This window comes from Tyto alba, unplaced genomic scaffold (assembly GCF_018691265.1).
Source record: "Tyto alba isolate M040663 unplaced genomic scaffold, T.alba_DEE_v4.0 Super-Scaffold_10, whole genome shotgun sequence".
NCBI lineage: Eukaryota > Metazoa > Chordata > Aves > Strigiformes > Tytonidae > Tyto > Tyto alba.
The window spans coordinates 5245123-5264405 of record NW_024881262.1 but is presented as its reverse complement, the minus strand read 5'-3'; the positions used below and the strand labels follow the sequence as shown (position 1 = coordinate 5264405).

The 19283-nt window shown below is 43.0% G+C and overlaps 1 protein-coding gene across 4 annotated transcripts in view; it reads left to right on the top strand.

Moving 5' to 3' along the window:
- Positions 1–10628, top strand: part of GOLIM4 (golgi integral membrane protein 4) — a 34616-nt gene extending 23988 nt beyond the window's left edge. For 2 of the 4 annotated variants that reach the window (XM_032986486.2, XM_032986485.2), the window contains 8 exons: positions 795–1127; positions 2325–2563; positions 3759–3832; positions 4322–4434; positions 5610–5801; positions 6482–6550; positions 8246–8326; positions 8692–10628. In XM_032986486.2, coding sequence (XP_032842377.2) covers positions 795–1127; positions 2325–2563; positions 3759–3832; positions 4322–4434; positions 5610–5801; positions 6482–6550; positions 8246–8326; positions 8692–8850 — 1260 coding nt within the window. In that variant the 3' untranslated portion in view covers positions 8851–10628. The remainder of the gene's footprint in view (positions 1–794; positions 1128–2324; positions 2564–3758; positions 3833–4321; positions 4435–5609; positions 5802–6481; positions 6551–8245; positions 8327–8691) is intronic. The other 2 variants (XM_032986487.2, XM_009967508.3) reach the window with 1 other exon arrangement.
- The last annotated feature ends 8655 nt before the right edge of the window (positions 10629–19283 follow it).

Genomic DNA, 19283 nt, shown 5'->3' with positions numbered 1-19283 from the left:
GGCTCTTTTTCAGCAAAATACTAAGCTGCTATGTGCTTAACTTCCATTAGAAGCGTACTTCATTGTACGCGTTTGTCAGTTCTTGAGTAAAGTAGTAAGAAACAGTTTAAGCTTCCTGAGTAGTAGAAAAATAACGTTTGTGACGACCTTTTGTCACAGGACTGTAAATGCACTTAAAACTGGTTTATGCAAGCTGTTTTAAGAAGTTGCGAAAAATCTTAATTTCTTCAATACTAAGCAGTCTCAAGTTTTAAATATGTCATGTTACAGAAAAGCTTTAACAAGTTCTGAAGAAAATTGTCTCTTCGGGTATTTTATAAAGTTTCAGTGGCATGCTGAAGACAGTCTATTTAAAAATGGCATGCTATCCGATCCTCAAAAAAGAAAAAAAAGCAAAGTTGTGGTTAAAGTTTAGAAGTTACAATATCAGTTGTGGCTTTGTTTTACAAAGTTCTTGGCTAGCAGAACCTCCAGGAAATGAAGATAAAAAGCTTCCTTTGTAGATACAAAACTGTGTTTGTAATTGTAATTGTTCCACTTCAGATAAAAGGAGGCCTAAGCTACTTTATGATGCAATTATACAACACCTTGCGTAGCTGTGCAGAGCCAAGAACCGGGTTTTGATGCGGTTTGCCAGGAGGGGTAGCTTGTTCCAAAGCAGCCATTTGGCTCTCCTGACTGCAGCTTCGCTACTGCAGGCTGGAATAAAGGCATCCATCTCTGGTCCTTGGCTCTCTTGAAAATATGAAATCTGTAATATCTTGTGCACACATACTCTCGTGTCTGTTTTGCAGAATGAGAAGCCAAAAGAGAGAGAAGAAATAAACGAGCAGGAAAAAGAAGACAGAGCTGAGCTTTTTCATCTGCAAAGAAGAGCTAATGAGGGCCAGCGTGCCAAAGAACTAAATATTCAGGAGCAACAAGAAGCTGGAGAGGACGACGAGCAACGTGTTGATCAAGTTGAAGAGGAACGCAAAAAAGAACTTGAAGAGGAAGAAATGGAGCAGGCAGGTCAGCCTGAGCGCTTAGAGGAGGAACAGGATCAAGTACCAGAAGAACACGAATGGAAAAAACAGGAACAGAAAGAAGAAGAAACCAACATGTTGGGCGATCATCTTCATTCAGAGGTACGGAGCTCTTTTCTGTGAAGAGATTAGATCTGGTGTTTAAATGGAGGCATCTCTTACCGTTTGCGGCCCTGTATTGCACTCGCCTGTTTCTAGGTAAAAATCAGTGTCACATTTATAGAAAATTTGGGATTCAAAGCACTTGGATGCATAGGATTCAGGCTCAACTTCAGCACATGCCTACTGCAGTGCTTGCCAAATGCAGCTTAATGAACATTAATTCTGCTGATAAAAAGCAACAGATGGAAAGAAAGAGCAGTCAGGTCGAATCCCATCTCCTGCTTTAGATTTGAGGCCCGTGGTAGCTGACGGGAAGAAGCTAGAATGAGACTTATCTTCAGAACTTTGATGGAGAGCTGTCCTGACTTACTAATTTGATGCATCTCAGCAAATTGCAGTGTGTTTCCTTGTCAGATAACCTGCCTTCTGTAAACGCATTTCCATCTAAATGTTTGCTGTCGTTTGACGGGAAATTTTAACTGCAAGATGAACGTGACTGAAATAGCCAGGGGAAATCAGTGTGAAGCAATGGCAAGTCTTGCTCTGTGCAGCTCTAAATAAAACCAGCAAATCCTGGATTTGCATTCTAGATCGGATCTCCAGTGGAAAATATATTTTACTGATCTCACGTTAGGCTTTGTAAACACTTGCTTTCCTAGCAGATTAACTGTAGAACTCCAGGGTGCTGAGAAGACGTTCTTGGAGAGGTGCGGTGGATTAGAACAGCAGCAGTAGGTTAAGATATGAAACTGGAGTTAAAGTTAATGCTGACTGTACAAAATGTGCAGTCTCTCACTTAAGGCTCAAAGCAACCCCTACTGAAATTACCAGTTAAAGCAATGGAAGCATATTTGCTGTCTTAATCGGCCATCAAAACTTCTTTTACTGACAATATGTTGGGGGGGGGGGGGGGGGAGTGTTATTATTATTGATGTGCAAGAAAAGCATGGCTTCCCCCAGCCCATTATCTCTTCTTCCTTCCCCATGTCCTCCACAAACACCCCAACACTTCCAGTCCGTGTTCAAAGAAATGATTAAGCTCTAAGCAGAGACGAGAAAACTTAAAATAACTTTGCTGTAGTTCTGCCTGTGGCATGTAGCATCTGCATTATTTTCCCTCTTGTCACAGGTTTCTGCATGCTCGTTTCTGATCATGGAAATCATGATTAATCTATGACTAACACATTTCTTTGACAGATAACGTCCACAATAGCTGTAACAAAAGGGCTGAAGCCAGCTTACCAACAACAGCTAGAGCAGCAGCACCTTGCAGCCCAAAGAGCAGAGGAAGCCAATCAGCTACGAGAACATCAGGAATCACTACACCAGCAAAGACTGCGAGGACAGCTATTACGGCAGCAACAGCTTCAAGAAAAAGAGCTTCAGCTGCAGAAACAGGCAGAACAAGGAGAAAAACTCTATAAAAACCGGCTAAGGTTAAATTCTTTTACATGAGTTTGTCACGGTCTGTGCCCTAGGTTTTATGGCTTCCACCATGTCACCTTTGAGAAGAGTTCTAGACTGCCCAGAAACTAAATTGTGAGCTTCATCTCCGTCTTTCCAAGGCTAAATTTGGCTGCTATTTTGAGGGTTTTTTTCCTTTTGTTTTTTTCCCTTTTGCTATGGAAGCCTTGGAAGTCTGGAGTAATGAGTGCACGTTGCCATGCACATCTTGGGGAGAGGTTAGGGGCTGCTGGCATAACAACGCCCCTTGCCTTAAAACTTGCTTTAAATTAGTAATTATGTTCCACTAGGCAGCAATTATGATCTTGTATACTGGGGGGCTCTGGTATCAGATATTCATTAAGTACCAAAGCTAAAGTTCCTCTTAAATGTGAGATGCTGTTTTTAAGTAATTCCACGAGGACTTTCTGAACAAGAGTGACTAGCATTATTTGCATTGTAGAGACAAAGTCATGATTTCAGGAGAAACCAACACCCTGTTAGTGTTGTGAAGTTATTGCAAATGCAGTTATATTCATGATATTGTAGCTTCTACATGCCTTCCCCCTCCCACTCCCCCTTCATATTTCCTTATGCATCTGCTTAGTTTAAAATTGTTAGTGACAATTTTCTGTCTTTTGGAATCTTAAGCCCATTGAATTTTCTTTGCTGAAACTTTGAAATACTAGTTATTATCTTGACTCGTGCTCTAAAAGGATTTTGGTATGAGTGCACCTTTCATAAATTGGTGGTCAAAATATTCAGTCCTGCAAGAGCAGCCACACAAGTAAACCCCTTTCAAGACAAAAGTTAAAAGTGCTTATTCAACAAAATAACTGATCCATGTAGCCTGTCTTTTAGACTCCAAGAGGTTCTTTGCTTCCAGTTCTCATACTATTTGTGCTTTGATTATAGAATATGCTAGCTTAGGAGTTTGGAAAATACAGTGCAGATCCCGTTGATAAATAGAGAAATACAGAAGTCAGTAGAGTAGGACAAGAAAGTCCATAAAGTATATCTTCTTCCAGGAAAGGTGGTGTGAAAAATTATTAGGTAGTAGAAAGCTAAACTGGAACCCATTCTGGCAGGAACTGGGAGAGGCAGAGATGCAGTAGGATAGTTGGTTTATTAAAGCAAAAGTACACTTTTTTGAAACTGAAATGACATTTTTGCATTTAATTTTCTCAGCCAACAGGCTCATTATGATAACATGGACCATGATATCGTACAAGGGGAAGAGGAGCAAGGTGTTGAGGAAGGAGGTAAGAGAAAATGTGTGTCCCTACCATGTTCACAGGTGCCCTGTGTACTGCCTTTCATGTGAGATTTTAATATTCATTTCATATTCAGTCTAGATTCAAGTGAAATACGAACTTGCAATTTAAAACCAGAAGCTCAGATAACACTGGCTGAACTGACTGAGTGAAATACAGGCGTTACTAAGGATCATATCCCCATTCCTGAAAGGAAAAGGGTCCTTTTGATTGAGCTACTAAGATAGGGCTTTGTGGATCTTGGTTACATTCCTGGCTCTGCCTTTGATTTTGTCTGATCTCTTCAAATTATATAATCTCTCAGTGTCGGTTTCCTACTAGCAGTAAAACAATTCTGTTAGCATTATATGTTTGAGTAAGCTCTTTAGGTAAAGGCTACCTCCTGCAAAAAGCACGTGTGGAAGCTAGTAGAAAGGAGACTCTTAAAGGCTAACTAGAAACTTCTGTAATACAATAACAATATAAAAAATTTGTCAGCTTATGAACGTGACAACCAGCACCAGGATGAAGGTGAAGAGGATGATCAAAATAATGCAAATGAACAGCAAGAACCGGAACATCAAGTAGAAAATCAGCAGGCTGATGAATCAGTGAGTATGAATTAAGATGCTATGGATTGCAATCGTTGCTGAAGTGAAAACCCAGAAGTCTCATCTAGCATAATTGCGCATTACAGAAATAAGATGAACCAGAGGTCTGCTAGGAAGACAAGTTTGACAGTTTAAAACTACATCTATTTAAAGTTGTCCTTACTGACTTGGGAAGAAATCAAAAAAAGCTTCCTTGTTGGAAGCAAGTTGCTTTTCTACGTTCCTTTGATCTGTGCTTTATCAGGTGGAATAAAGGATTTGGACTTAGCTGGGACCTGAACGGGTAAACTTGGATTCAAAAAATAACAGGAGTAACTCATTGGATGTCAGTCAGAAAGAGTGGTGATGGCGTTTTCCATGCTGTCAGTAGTTAAGAGGGTAAGAGCCAACTCAATAGCCACTGAAACCAGCTGTCGTCAGTACAGACGTGTGAGATCTTGAAAGAGGACATACCTCAGCACTGGACACAGCCGCGGTACCGACTGCGCAGAGAGCTGGATGCAGGAGAGTCAGTCGCCTTCCACAAGGTTCCATCTCACTTGGTGGTGTGCAACATTGAACCTGTCAGCTTTACTCCCCTCCCCCTCATCAAATTAAGTTGGATAGTAAATATTTCTAAAGGATCTTTAACTTGTCAGCTCTAAAGATACCAGAAATGCTTTTACTGAACCATAAGCAGCAGGAAAATGCTCGTTTTCTGAATGGCAAAAGTATGATGAAAAGTGAGTGTTGTTTCCTTTTGCTTTCTTATGGACATAGACAAGGTCAGTGTTGCAGGACAGGCTGGTACTGAAAGATCACATGAGCTCTTTTGAGCCACAGGCATGTAAACCCTTACCTTTTTCTACCTGGTCTTATCAGGCGCTGTCAGTTGTTAGATAGTCAGCAAACAAAAGGAGTTCAACAGCCCATGTGAAATAAGTCACCTCGTTCAATGCGGTTGTTAGCAGACAGATACCCCTCCTGCAGGACTCTGGGTTCAGTGCTGAAGTGCTTTTTCTTTCAGGAGCTGGCTGGGCTTTGGGCTAGTGACCCCTGATGCCTGGAGAGGGATTCCAGCTGGTTTCAGTGGGTACGGAGTTGGCTCTAACGCAGCTCGCGCTAGGGTGGCTTTCAGGTGAAATGGAATTTGACTGTAAAAGTACATATTTAACATTCCCTTCTGAAAATTACAGAAGGCAGCCATGGAAGATGTGAATCCTGCTGATGACCCCAACAATCAGGGAGAAGATGAATTTGAGGAAGCTGAGCAAGAGAGAGAAGAAAATCTACCGGATGAAAATGAAAAGCAGAAGCAAACCAGTCAGAAACAAGGACATCCAGGAGTGGAAGAGCACCTCGTGGTCAGTAAAGGGAGAGGAGGATCTCTAAGTCCTCTTTAAGGACAGTGTAGCCCAGCTTGGTGAGAGAACACTGATTTTTAAAGATCTCTTTTAAGCCACGTATGGCACGTGCAGGCAAAAGTGCGGAATCGCTCCCAGTGCTACACTGGTGTGTCTGTCATCACTGGCTCTGCTCCGTGAGGTTCTGTAGTCTCGGGCCCCGTATTTACTGTCACACACGTGGCCCTGGAAGAACACCCATCCTTACAAGCTTCATGGCTGCACAGAACCCTTCTGCACCGCTTCCAGCGCTCTGGGAGCAGTGGTGCCACTTGCCTTCCACAGCCATTCCAGTGAGCGCGGCGCGTTTCAGCCGGGTTCAAAGTGGGAACTCCTCTAGGCAGAGAGGATCTGTATTTTTATGGCACTGGTCTTTGATAGTGTGAATATTTCATTGTCTTCCTGCTTAGGTATGGCAAGTCTTGCTTTATTCTGTGAACTGATTTTTATTATAATCATTCTGCTGTCTGTTTTTTAATTTAGGGCAGTTCTAAATCACGTAGCTGGGCTATTATTAATGCTAATGAAGTATAATTCCTTATGCTATTTCTGTTACTTCAGCTTTACATAAAGTTTTAGTTCCAGAACAAGAAGCTTTAACCTTCAGTCTTCTAAAGTTAGTAGGCAAGCACAGAGAACTGAATTTTCACATGCTCTTTCTGCAGATGGCAGGAAATCCTGACCAGCAGGAAGATAATGTGGATGAACAATACCAGGAAGAGGGAGAAGAGGAGGTAAGAAAACAGACAGAAGGCGTGTGTGGGCTCAGGTAGTGCAGCACACCTCCATTAACATTCAGCGTTGGCGTCTGTCACAACTGCAGGATGAACCCAAATCACGTGGGCTTTGTGAAACCAAGGAAGGCTTTGCCATTGCTCTGCTGTCCACTTCTGGACACTGTTTTGTGCTACTCGTGCTTATACGCTGCAATCCATTAGTCTTCTGTGCAATAATTGGAAAGTTAAGCCATTCACGATGCAAGAAAAAAATTCCTGAAAACCTCATTAACTTTGACTCTAATCACACACCTTTGTTGTGAGCAAACTGCTGCCTTGGCAAGCTACTTCTTCTTTAGCTCTGATTTATCTGTGCTCCTCCTAGGCGATCCAAGTTATGCAAGCCCCTGCTATTTGTGGAGTCAACCAGTCAGGGAGCTGTTAGCACAGTGCTTTGAACTGGAGGAGAAAGGGAGGGGAAGGGACTTTCTCCCTCCTATGTAGAATGGTGGGCTTCTCACGCATGTGCTGGCATAAGCTGCCCTGCAGTTCTTCAATACACACCTAATCGATCGCTGTTTTCTACTTCATACCTAATGAATTACAAAAAGCAATAGAAATGGCTACTTATTATTCTCTTATGGGGGAACACTTTGTCTACATTAGCTGGTTATGCACTTAGAATTTGCTAGTTTGAAATAAGGTTATTTAAATCAAACTGGGTCATTAGGAACTGGGAACAGCTGGCCTCTGGCAACTACTCTTTGGCTCACAGGAACTGTTACTGGTGGTGTTGGGAAGGCTGGTGCTGGGCAGGAGAGTGGGGTGGCAGCTGCTGGAGGGAGGGAAAGCAGCAGTCTCATCCCTGCTCTTTGGGACAGGGGTGGGTGGCAAATGCTTCCCAGACAGGTGAAACAGCTTTTTTTTTTTTTTTTTTTTTTTGCCGTGGGAGAGCTGTACAGCCTTACGGGAGCATCTTGCCCAGCTTGCAGGATGCCATTTGGAGCAGATATCCCTAACAGCAGTATCCAAAAGATAAACCCAGTTTACTTCAAAAAGCACAACTCCTTCAGGTTTGCACCTGACCACAAAGGGACGTGGAAGTGAGGGAGAGTGCTGACAGAAAGAAGTGATAGATCAAGATCTGAACATCTGGAAAACAGATTCAGCATCGCCTCCTCTCTCCAAGGATAGAGTTGGAAGAGATTATTCTTTGCTGCCAATCCCCCCTTGCTCTTTTGTGGTTTTTCAGGAGCAGTTGGCAGAAGGATCACTCAGCTGCTGGGAAAGCATGGCCAAAGTTACCATTAAATACCTACATTGCATCTGGGAACTGAAATAGTTCTGGGAATCCTCAATGGGTGGAAGTGTCGGTAATGACTCTGCACGGCCTCATGACACTTACCGTGAAGGACGAGGAGAAAATACTGTATATATATAAAGTTAAAACATGGAATGGAAATCCAAATGTGTTAGCTGAGGAGAGGATCTGTGAAAACTGTAGTTAAAAGTTAAATATGCTCTCAGAAGAAGTGAGTTTCTTGATTGTTAGGTGGTTGCTTTTTCCCTTCTTTAACCTCTCCATGACCCCTCCTCCCTTTCTTTGGAGTCTTTATTCTGTAAAAGCGTAGCTGTGAAGACGTGTACATTTATACCACAGGCTAATTTTTTAAAAGGAAATGGAAATATACAGAACATCTCTTTGCTTTGTAGATCCAGGAAGATTTGACTGAAGAGAAGAAACGAGAACTGGAACGCAATGCTGAAGAGCCATATGGTGAAAATGAGGAAAATGTAAGTACTCTGCAAACCCACAAACTCAGTGACACGATTAAACACTTAAAGTAACTGTGATCATGTCACAGTGACATTATATAATAATTGCCGTAGCTTGCTTTAGATGGTAGACCTTCAAATTTCATTCTGTCCCAACATCCTTTTGCTCGTTTTCCCACCCCCACATCCATTCTTGCTGCCTGGAGGCCGTTGAAAATCTTTTCCTGTTTCTGTCCATCAGCTCTAACAACTCCTGCTGACAGTCATTTCTCCTTTTCCTTAACTTCATCTCGTTGCCCTAAAATAAGCTGTAAGGAAACTGACAGTTGTATCGATTCTGGTTTTTTCTTTAATTTCTACTTTTTCCCCCCCCTCCCACTCAGGCAGATGAAAAGAATAACGGAGGGGCAGATCAAGAGCAAGAAATGCAAGAAGAGAACAACCAGAAAGAAGTTCATGAAGAAAATTATGAGGAGGAAGAGGAGGAGGAAGAGGAAGGCAGAGCTGTTGCAGCAAAAACTCGTAGACGAGGGGAGATGTAGTCCTCTTTTCTTTTTTTCAGCACACAAATTCCTGGTTTGTTTCTTTTTTAAACAAAAAAAAACAAGCAACTTTTTTAGGATATTTAATTTCCAAAAAAAAGTTTGTGTTTTACCCTTTTTACTTTTCTATTAGATGCTCTCATATGTTTATATGAATACGGTATTTTGATACTCTAGATTAGAATTTCTTTTCTATTAAAGCTGTACATAAACAGACATCATATAGGTTTAATTTTTTTGTAGTTCTGGGCATGTTTTATAAAGGCCATTTTGGAATACACTTTCACCTTGTCCAGGTCTGACAGATGCTTGGTCTAACTTCAGATCCGTCTGAGGGAACAGATCTAGTGCCTAAACCCAGCTGCCATTAGTCCCTCCAACTCTCACTGTCTTCCTCGACACAACTTCTGTGACTCAGGGCTGGCCCCCTGCCTGCCCAAGGCAGGATCCGCAGTGCTCGTAGAGGCCCCGGGGTAGTTTCATTCACTATAATCTCATGAGATTTTTCAAATCCTTGAAGATAAGCACACGCCTAGCTCTTTGCAGGACCAGGCCTTTTATAGGTGCAGAACAGTTAGAAAATATGCAAGTTCTACAAGCCTTCAAAACAGAGCCAGGTTAACAGCTGTTAATTTTGGCAGCTGTTTATATACTGTTAAATTATGCATTTCTTTTAACGAGCAGACCTAGGTACTTCAATTACATGCACTACATAGCAGGTAATGCCAGTGGTGGTATGCTGAGGTGAGATGGGAGCTGGAAACCAATTTAGACTTGAAGATCCATTTTGCCAAATCAAAACACTACAGCTGTCACATGCACGAAGGTTTACAGAAAGAACAATGTTGTTGTCCTAGTTAATAATATAGAAAATATTTGACGAGAAAAATATAATTGCATTAGTGTGACATGCTTTCTGGAGACTGTAGAGAAGGTTAAGGTACCTTACCTGAGTCGACATGATCGGTGCAAGACGTTGAACTAAGGCCTTTACCTTCTTTGACTTATTTATTTTAAGTCTATGCTGGAAGGATTTGTGTCCTCTAGTGTGAAAAATCAGACTAGAGCCAAATCCCACAGAAGTTTTCTTTTGAACAGCAAACATCTCTAGTGCTGCATGCCGAAATGTCAGGGTGGGGGGGGAACACCACAAAAATTGTGCCTTGGTAGGGTACTAGTAACGTAATCACAGTGCATGAATATATACAATATTTGTATTGGTACAGACCCTAGTTATTTAATATATGTTAAAAGGAGAAGGGGAATCTGGATTTCCCAGGCTATGCCCCATTGCTGGAAATGAGGCACACAGGAGCTCCCCATGAAAGTCTGTGTTAATATATAAAAAGGAGGGGGGGTTGGGGATTTTTGCCATTTTAATAATGACGCATAGCAATGTTCTTAGTTGAGCTTTTTATATGAATGTAATTTAATTCATTTTTCTACTAACTCGATTATATTATGTTTTATAGTCAGTTTCCATTCTTTGCAATTTTCCTAAATGTCCCAGACACAGTGCTTATGTTTCATAGGAATATTTTTGTCAGTGAGTATTTTGGGTTTTCTAGTTATCATGAATCAGATTTACCTTATGTATAAAAAAAGTTTACATGATACTGTAAAATGTATAATATGTACATAATCTTCAGAATACAATTATTTTGGTAAATTGGCCTGTATTTTTAATGTCACAGTTGCAGTATTTAATTATTTGAGGCATAATAAAACTTGACTGCAGTCAATAAACTAGAATACAGTTACTGATCTTTCACACGTGGGATGGTTTGTTGCAGTTTTCCTAATGCTGCGTGTTCATCCTCCGTTTTAAGAGTACGGTAGCGACTGGCAGAGGGAGGGAGGGAGGAGCTGGGGTGGCACCGTCAGGGAAGCGAAGCAGGTTTAGGGCCACCATTCCCCCAGCGGCAGTTTTAGCTTTCTGCAGACTTCAATCATCATTAAACGCTGCCTTAACTCACTGCACCCCAGGCCCTTCTCCAGCTGGAGCACCTCCGAGCCTTTGGTTAACCAAGGTGGGTCTGTGAAAGAGGAGGAGGAGGAGGAGGGAGAGCCCCAGCCCTTTTCTGCCCGAGCTTCTCCCACCACCCCGACCAGCTGTGCAGAAGCCGTCGCCGCTGCCCGCCCCGGCCCAACGCTGGAGGTACAGGCACGTACCAGAACGCACGGGGTGCTGCCTTTTCCATCTCTCACACTTCCACCCAGCTTAAACCCTTCAGGTATTTCTGTTAAGGGAGTGCAGCGGTGCCTGTGGAGAACACGGACTGTCTTCTGCCGCTGACAGGGCAGAAAAAGCCCCTTCCCAAGTCATCTGCAGGTGCAGGCTCGCTACCAGCACGGCATCTTTGCACCAAAAATGAGCTGCTGCTGCTTCTCTCCGATTTCTGAAGCGAGGAGCTGGCTACAGGTGAAGCTACACAGGTGCTGGTGTGTTCTGCTGCTCATGGGCCCCGGCGTCCCCAGGCCCCCCGGGGCACGGAGCGTGTTCACCAGCCAGCTCTGGTGTTACCCTTTTTGCTGGCAGGCTGCGGGGCTTCGCTTGGAGAACTTGTGGCTCCAGCAAGAGGCCAGAGAGACAACAAAACTCTGCCCGGAATGAGAAGCTGCAGAATAAGGGCTCCTATTGTGTGCTGTGCTAAGCCAGTGTTCGCAGCAGATGCAATATTTACTTCAGCAAGCACAACAAGTTCACGGCTACTGTGAATAGGCCAAGAAAGTCTTAATGAAAGCCCGTTCTGTCCTTAATCAAGGGCCTATTCACTTCAGACAAGAGTTACTTGACTGAAGACCAATTTTCTGAGTAAGGCTTCGGGCTTGGCTGACAATGGCCGTGTGTAATCTCCGCAGGCCGCCTCAGCCGCCGCTCTCGCAGTGCCTGGTGGGGCTTTCCCACGAGCCCCTGGCCAAGGCTGCTCCCTGCCAGCATCTCAGAGCTTGGGTTGGCACAGCTCGACACGCAATTCCTCGCTTCTTCCAATGGTTTGTTTTTTTTTTTTTTTTTTTTTTTGCAAAGGCAAAGGGCAAACCACACAAAACCTTGCACAATGGCCTGCTCTGTCGCTGCTCACCCTACAATTATTCCGACCTCTTCACCTGACAAACGTCCCTTAGGGCCAGACCCTGCAGTCCCATTTGGCAGATGGTGGGAAGGGGGACCCTCATGGCAGGTCCTCATTGATATAGGATGCCTTCTGGGGTACAGGGAATGCCGAATGCTTTGCTAAATCAATGAATTGATGTGTTTATGGGGCCTAAAAGTAAACTGGAGATGGCCCACAGCTCTGGGTGTACAGAGTGAATGGCAGAGGGAAATGCTCCATCTCAGTTTTACTGCTCCCAGCGTGATGCTGTGGCAAAGAGGAGTAAGGAGAGTCCCACATCACCAGACTGGAAGTAAGAATTCAGAGGGAAAAGTTACATCACTTCTGGATTTGGCAGCAGCTGGACAGCGATTGGCGTACTGGGAGCAGGTCTAGAATCCACTCATCGAAATATTGGAGACCGTTCGGGGAGCAGGGTGAGAGTGATGGGAAAACTCAGCTTATAGAAGGAAATTTCATGTCACAATCGGCTCAGGAAAGAAATGTTGGGGCGACTTGATTGTGGGCTAGGGGGACCCAGAGACGCAGCCAACTGGTGAGGCAAGAGTCCTCAGCCTCCCAGTGAAAAACTAAATCCCACAATAAAAATCAGGCCAGAAATACAGTGTACATGTTTTGTAAGGGAGTTAATTAGTCATTGCAGCAATTATTTTAAAGGCTGTGATAAATTCTAATCACTAGACGTCTTTAAAAAGTCTTTCTAGTTCAGGCCCAGCTTGGGCATCACGAGGGAAGACCTGCTACCTATGACGAATTGAAAGGTCAGTCAAGAGGATCATAATAGCATGGTCGAGCCATAAAATATATTAAAGAATAACACTCAGCACAAAAAATATAACCTAGCAAAATTCATTCTGTAGGTCAGGAAACCCTCCAACGGATCAAGTACAATATTATGGCTCCACAACTCAGCTTGTTAAAACAACTGCTCCTCACCACATTGCCTCTCACAGCTCCGTGTACACCGGGGAGTTTCAAACCACTCACAGGCTGAAGGCCACCCCACGCCCTTCTGCGTGGATTTGTCCAAATCTATCGAATGCCAGCATGCTAACTGAAGGCTTGATCTAACCCAAGCCGAAAAGTGAGTTAGACAGCTCTACTTTCAAGCAAACATTAGAAAAATTGCTGTGATTAGGAATGACACACACAGATACAGTCGCCATTGAAGTCCAAACTAGTTTCCGACAAGTTTTATCCGCTTTTGCCACAGGTTTTCACGACAAAGGAGCTGCACAGCAGTCACTGCTGAAAACAACTTTCACTCAGCTGCTCAAGTCTGGGCACGTAAGACGTGCTTACTGTGTGCACAGAACTCCTTACTCTGCTACACGCAGGAAATAAATTTATATTGTTACAGCCAAAATATTTGCAGGATGAAGGGAATGAGAAACCCAAAGCTGCGTATCCAGAGCAAGGTAAAGATTTGCCTTCAGTATACCCGACACATCATCAGCCTTCAGACAGGTTTCCCTTCCACAGCTCTTGCTGGTTCAAATGCGAAACCATTGATTATTTTCTCATCATCATCACTTCTAAATGGAATAAAAACCCAAATAACTTTGTCATATCTAATGAAAATTTAAAAATACTTTCTTAATAGAAGTTCAGCATATTAAAGGTATTTGTCAGGGGATTCAGCTGACAAGACTAGCAATGCCTCTACTTGCTCCTACTTGCTGAAATGCACAATAGAAGATTCACAGGCATCTCATTATCATTAACCTATGATTCCTTGAAACACAATCATTGCACTGTAATAAACACTTTGCTCTCAAAGCTTCTTCTATCTGAAGATCTCAAACCATTTAAAAAAAGTGCTTAAACCCTACTGGGGAGAGATCCAAGGCAGCGCAAGTGATTTGGAAAAGGTTTTCAAGAGGAAACCTGAGGGCAAAGATCAGATTGGGCCTGAATTTAGCCCCAGAGTCCTGCTGTACCTTCTGATCGCAATCAGCAATATTCAACTGTATCTTCTGCATGTTTTCAACCACACAGCAAAATGGTTTTACCAGTTCAAAAAATATTTTGCAACAGACATTTGACCTGGGGCTGATCTCTCACTATCTCAGTCTTGCAGCCCTTGCTTGTGTGAGTTCCTGGCCTCCCTTTGCACCGCCTCTGATGTCAGCTAGGGCCTCTGGGTTTCCTTAGCTCTCTATCTACATTTCAACGGCATGAATTAAAGCTCCACCAAAAGTTCAGAGGTAGCAAAACTATCAGAACATGTTTTCATTGTGAGCGCTACGAATGCCAGCCACGTACGTCACCACAGCATCACCAAGTGCCTTGAAGACACTCACGGTGCCCTCAAAGCCACAGGATCAGGCCCTCCAGCCGAGGACCATCACAGAGCCAACCGGCTAGAAAAGTTGCTATTTTCACAGACCTGCCTTTAGTGCCCAATTGACACAATTCCCAGCATTTTCATAGCCCCACAGACTTTCACAGGATGCCCACAAACAGTTCTGCTGCCTCACGTTGGGTTGAAGTCCCCTTCCCAATCAACCACGCCAACATGTGAACGCTGCCTTGCTTGTGTATCTATCCGTGCTAACACGCCCATCTCTGGGTGCCACTTACATGCAACAGCTGGGAAATACTGTCCTTTCACCCCAGGACTTACTTTTATTTCATAAAATAAACCGTTGCTCCTTGCAGAATAATTCAGCCAGTTCCATTCCTGCTGCCAATCACCCTATGACTGTGGGTGCTTGAACAGAAGAGCTTTGATTTCTACAAACGTGCAAGTCACAGGCACTGGTAAAGCTTTTGAGGTAAAAAGAAAGGACTTGGATTGCCTACAGGAGGAAACAGCTCAGCCCTTAATGCCTACATGAGATTTTTCTCCCTGCCACATAAACTCTTGGTTCATTTGTTTCTCTGTTGGAAAACGGGCCTCCAGAATGGCCATCGGTCACCCCGAGCAGCGAGGGCGCTCAATTTTGCAGTTCTGAGGGCAACTCTGCATCCCTCTCTGGCCACGCAGCCTCTGCGGTTCCCCAGTCACGTTTTATAAGGATGTGTTGTCACGCCGCTTTGTAGGAATGACTCTCTGTGCTCCAGGGCTGCGGGAAGACGCCAACATCTCCCTGCACCTGATACTAGAGGAAAAGCCAAAACATTGACTCTCTGATCAGAACCACACAACCAGCTTTTCTGCAATTCCTTTATGTTTCTTTGTCCCTTTTCCAAGAGGAGAAGGCAACTGTAAGGATGTGCTTGCTGAAAAAAAAACTTCTGTATAAACAAAAATTTCACAGCTAAGGATGAGGGCTGAGCTCTTGGGTGTGCCGCAGGCCAGGGCCTAGCTGTCAAACAAGCCACAAGCATTGTGATAAATTAGTTACCATTTCCTAAACGTTTGGAGGGACTCCTCAAGTCTTCAGCATTATGCAGGAGGCTCATGTAATTCACCATGCCTTCCTCACACAGAGGATGGGGTCAAAAACTGAAAGAATGTGGCCAGTGCTGGCCCGGCAGTACGTCCTGCTGGGGGCCATGACGGCGAGAGATGTGGCTTTTTTTTTCCTTGAGAAACCCCTCTTTTTTCAAATGAACAAAAATATCTACTGTATAACCCACTGCCATGAAGGCAGGATTAGGGAATCTCATGCATCAGAGGTCAAACAAATTGGAGAGTCTGTGTTTACATTAGCATCTCTCTAAAGGCTGCTGGCTTTTACCATAAATTTGCATAGCATCCTATGGAAACGTTCCTCTCCTTATCAAGGATTTTGATTTACATCGCAAATAAGTTAACACACTTTGTCTCCTGAAAGAGCTCATATCCATGTCAAAGCCAACCATTTTACACTTGTCCACAAGGTGCAATTAAGACCGTAACTATGAATTGAAGTAGACAAAAAAGGTGAGCTTTAACGAAAGGTTAAACTTCACAGGGAGTTTTATACACTGCCTTATGTCAAGGGAACAAGAAAGTCCTAGATGGCATTTTGGAAAAGGCAGCATCCTTAATTAGTGAACAAATGATATTGTTAGCCATTCATCAGAACAAAATAGCCAAAGTTGTGTAAAAATGAGATTATGAAATTAATTCACAGACTGTGAAAGAGAACGGCAAGACCTGCAGTTTCTCCCTCACTTGTAGAAAAGAGAAGCTCAAGCTTTCCTGGCAGGAGCTGCAAAGTACATTTCTAAAGTAGTAATTGTCGCAAATAACCCAGGTCAGCCCTGTGCAAGAGATTTCTGATTGCAGAAGCCCTGAACCGTTTGCGTACAGGAGATATTGCAAGTAGGATGCAAACAGCCCTCCCACATTACAGGGACCCAATTTTCTGGTCATTTATTGTGACAGGTGAGAAATGCGATGGCTCCTATACATTAAGCCGAGATGGTTTATAATATTAAAGAGTGTCCTCACATTCAAACCAATCCTACCTGGATTTATCTCCACTAATAGCTTTATACTGTAACGCCGAAAAACAAACTCAGTATCTGGGAAGACATGGAAGTGATCAGTGTTCTTTTAAAAGTTGTAGAGCACAGATGGGAGTTGGACTATTGCCAGGCACCTCGGCACACCTCAGCACGATCTACTAAGAGCAATAGTGGTGCCAATGAAAACTGCTGTCTTTAAGTCACAGTTAAGCAGGGCCTGCGCCAGGAAATTGGTATTAAAGAGAGATTAAAGGCGTTTTCTGTTTCACCACAGGAGTAACCAACAGGTATCAGAAATGAAGGTCTGGAAATGCCTGTTGTAGCAGCTACCCCTTTGGAAGCTTACGAGTGACCGCATGGCAAGTACTGGACACCACAGTTGTTTTATCAGCCACAAAGGAAACGCCTAATTCAGCACCAGCCATCGTGCTGGAGTGCCACTGGGAACCAGGGGTATGGAGGGGACCCGAGGGGGCGGGCAGGAGCGGAGTAACTGGAGACATAGCCAGGGTTACAGTGCCAGAAAAGGTGTAGAGGTGGAGGACATAAAACCACGTGAAACCAGATTTCATTGGCTCTAGTGTCCACGGAGCAATGTGTGTTACCTTGAAATTATGCAGGTATGGATAACGAATATGCAGCTACACACATTACATTAAGAAGAAGTTTGCACTGAATTGTATTTACTTGAACCTTGGGCAAAAAAAAAAAAAAAAGGTGCCTGTAGATGAGCTCAGTTCTGAGTTTGCAGCTGCTGCCCTTCTGCTGCAGTGCCAGTTAGACCTTTCTGAATATCTACAACGTCCTGGCCTCTTTCGCCAAAGAGCAGTAACGTTGTGTGGCACAGAAGAAACAACAGCACTCCTTTACACAGCTTGGGCTTCCAAATGCTCTAGAAGACATGGAAATTGTTCCACTTCTCGTTTTACTGGTATGTCAGATGGCCATTTTATCAGATCAGTTTGCCTGTAAAATTAGGGGATGTGGTGCAATAACTAAAAATGTTGCGATGCTTTCAATCTGAAGATCAATATTTGCATAGGTTTTAAAATAAATTTGTTGAAAATAATGCTGTAATTGAAGAAAGTCTTTGTAAAAGTGCTATAACTCCTAGTGATCAACATGCAAAGCCACAAACCATGTTATCCATGACAAGACATTGAGATTTATTCTGGAGAAAGTTTCTTTAAAATTAGAATATTGGACAACCTGATACCCTTCTGCAGTTTAAAAATAGACAATTTATTTAGAAAGGAATTTCACATTGGTGTTTTTTGTATAGAGCTCCATAAACCCTACCAGGGGATATATCCAGCTCTGCTAGTCTGAAGACCAAAAACCCAAGAGTTCATACGGGTGATTTGGTGGTTCTGTTACAAAGCAAGGTGACTCAGTGCAAGTAGGAGGCAAGAATATGTCATAGCTTCTAGCCTTGCTTCGATTTTCCATATTGATTTTGGCTGTAATGTAATTAGTAGTTCACCAGGTTATTCTGCATGGTGGTTCCACACTGTCAGACATTCCCCTTAGGGCTTGTCCTCACAGCAAACATCATTACATTCACAATTTACCTTAGTCCCTGCTACGTTCCCCGTCCAGACAAACCTTCCTGTCAAATTGCTTCAGCTCACGTGAAGAACTGTTGCTCTACCACTGCTTAAATGTGAGATAGAGCACTGTTTTCTTATCCTTTCTCACCCTGTTCTTATTTACACTGTTTAGGTTTTCTGGGTTACTTCTTCATGTAAATCCACACACATGGCATTGCCACCTCAGGTCTTCTCCCTACCCACTAAACTGCTTTATTGAGCCTCATGGATTTAAGTCCTTTGCAGATAATGTCACCGTTAAATTAACCAAAACTCAAAATTTGAGCTGCACATATCAAATCCATGTTGTTAGTGGACCATCTGCATTACAGGAATTATAATCAGTGTTGTAAGGAGCGAAGGAAAGAAGCGGGCATTTTTGCCTTGTTGGACAGCAAAGGTTTCACACCTCAAACTATTAAATGTTATAGTATGGAAAAAGAAGAGGATACTACTTGAAATTCCTCTGCATCTTAGGAAACCACTAAAAATTCATGAATATTTCAAAGATCCCTGGCTTTCTAGAAAAGTTCCTTGATTCTCTTTGGTGTGCTACAGATGTGGATATTTTTCATACCAGGTACAGCATCAGAGAGGCATGGATTAAGCTCTAGCATAGGTTGATTGTATTTTAAACATCAAGGAAAAAAAAAAAAAAAAAAAAAAAAAAAAGAGTCAAAATCAACATTGTTCTTTCTCCAGGGCAATCCCACACCTTGCTCAGTTGCCTCAATCATTTCACAAATTGCTAATTCCTCATGATTAACATTTTCTGTAGCCAAAGATACAATTACATAGAACCTGGCTTGCACAGTTTGCTCATCCTGCATAGTCTTTGTTCACAGGCAGCTGAATTTTGAATACTACTTTCTACAAGAGGCATGTAGTAGCATCTCAAGGAAAAGTAAAGTGTCAGGCTCCACTTTTCCAAAGTTTCTGTTTCCTTGTCTTCATGAAATGGTATTTTTCCTTCTGATGCATACAAGGAAAAGACAAACAAAAATGTAAGGCTTCAGCCCTCTCAGAAGGGGCTTGGTTTGTTCTGTTCCTTCTGATTTCATAGGGAGATAAAGCCTTTCCACATTTTGTATTACCAGGCCCATATTCAATAACTTAGCCACCAGCAAGTAAACTGTGATCATCCCCTGCAAGACAGGACATACATCTAACTGTCAGAGACAGAAAACGGTAATCTGGTAGTAAATTTTCCCCATCCCTCGCAAGATTTGGGCCCATACAGGTATTATCTCTTACACAGTACCAGTGCAAACTGATTGATGTATCACCCCTTTTTATACAAATCATTTACAAGCTTCTCAAAAAAAAA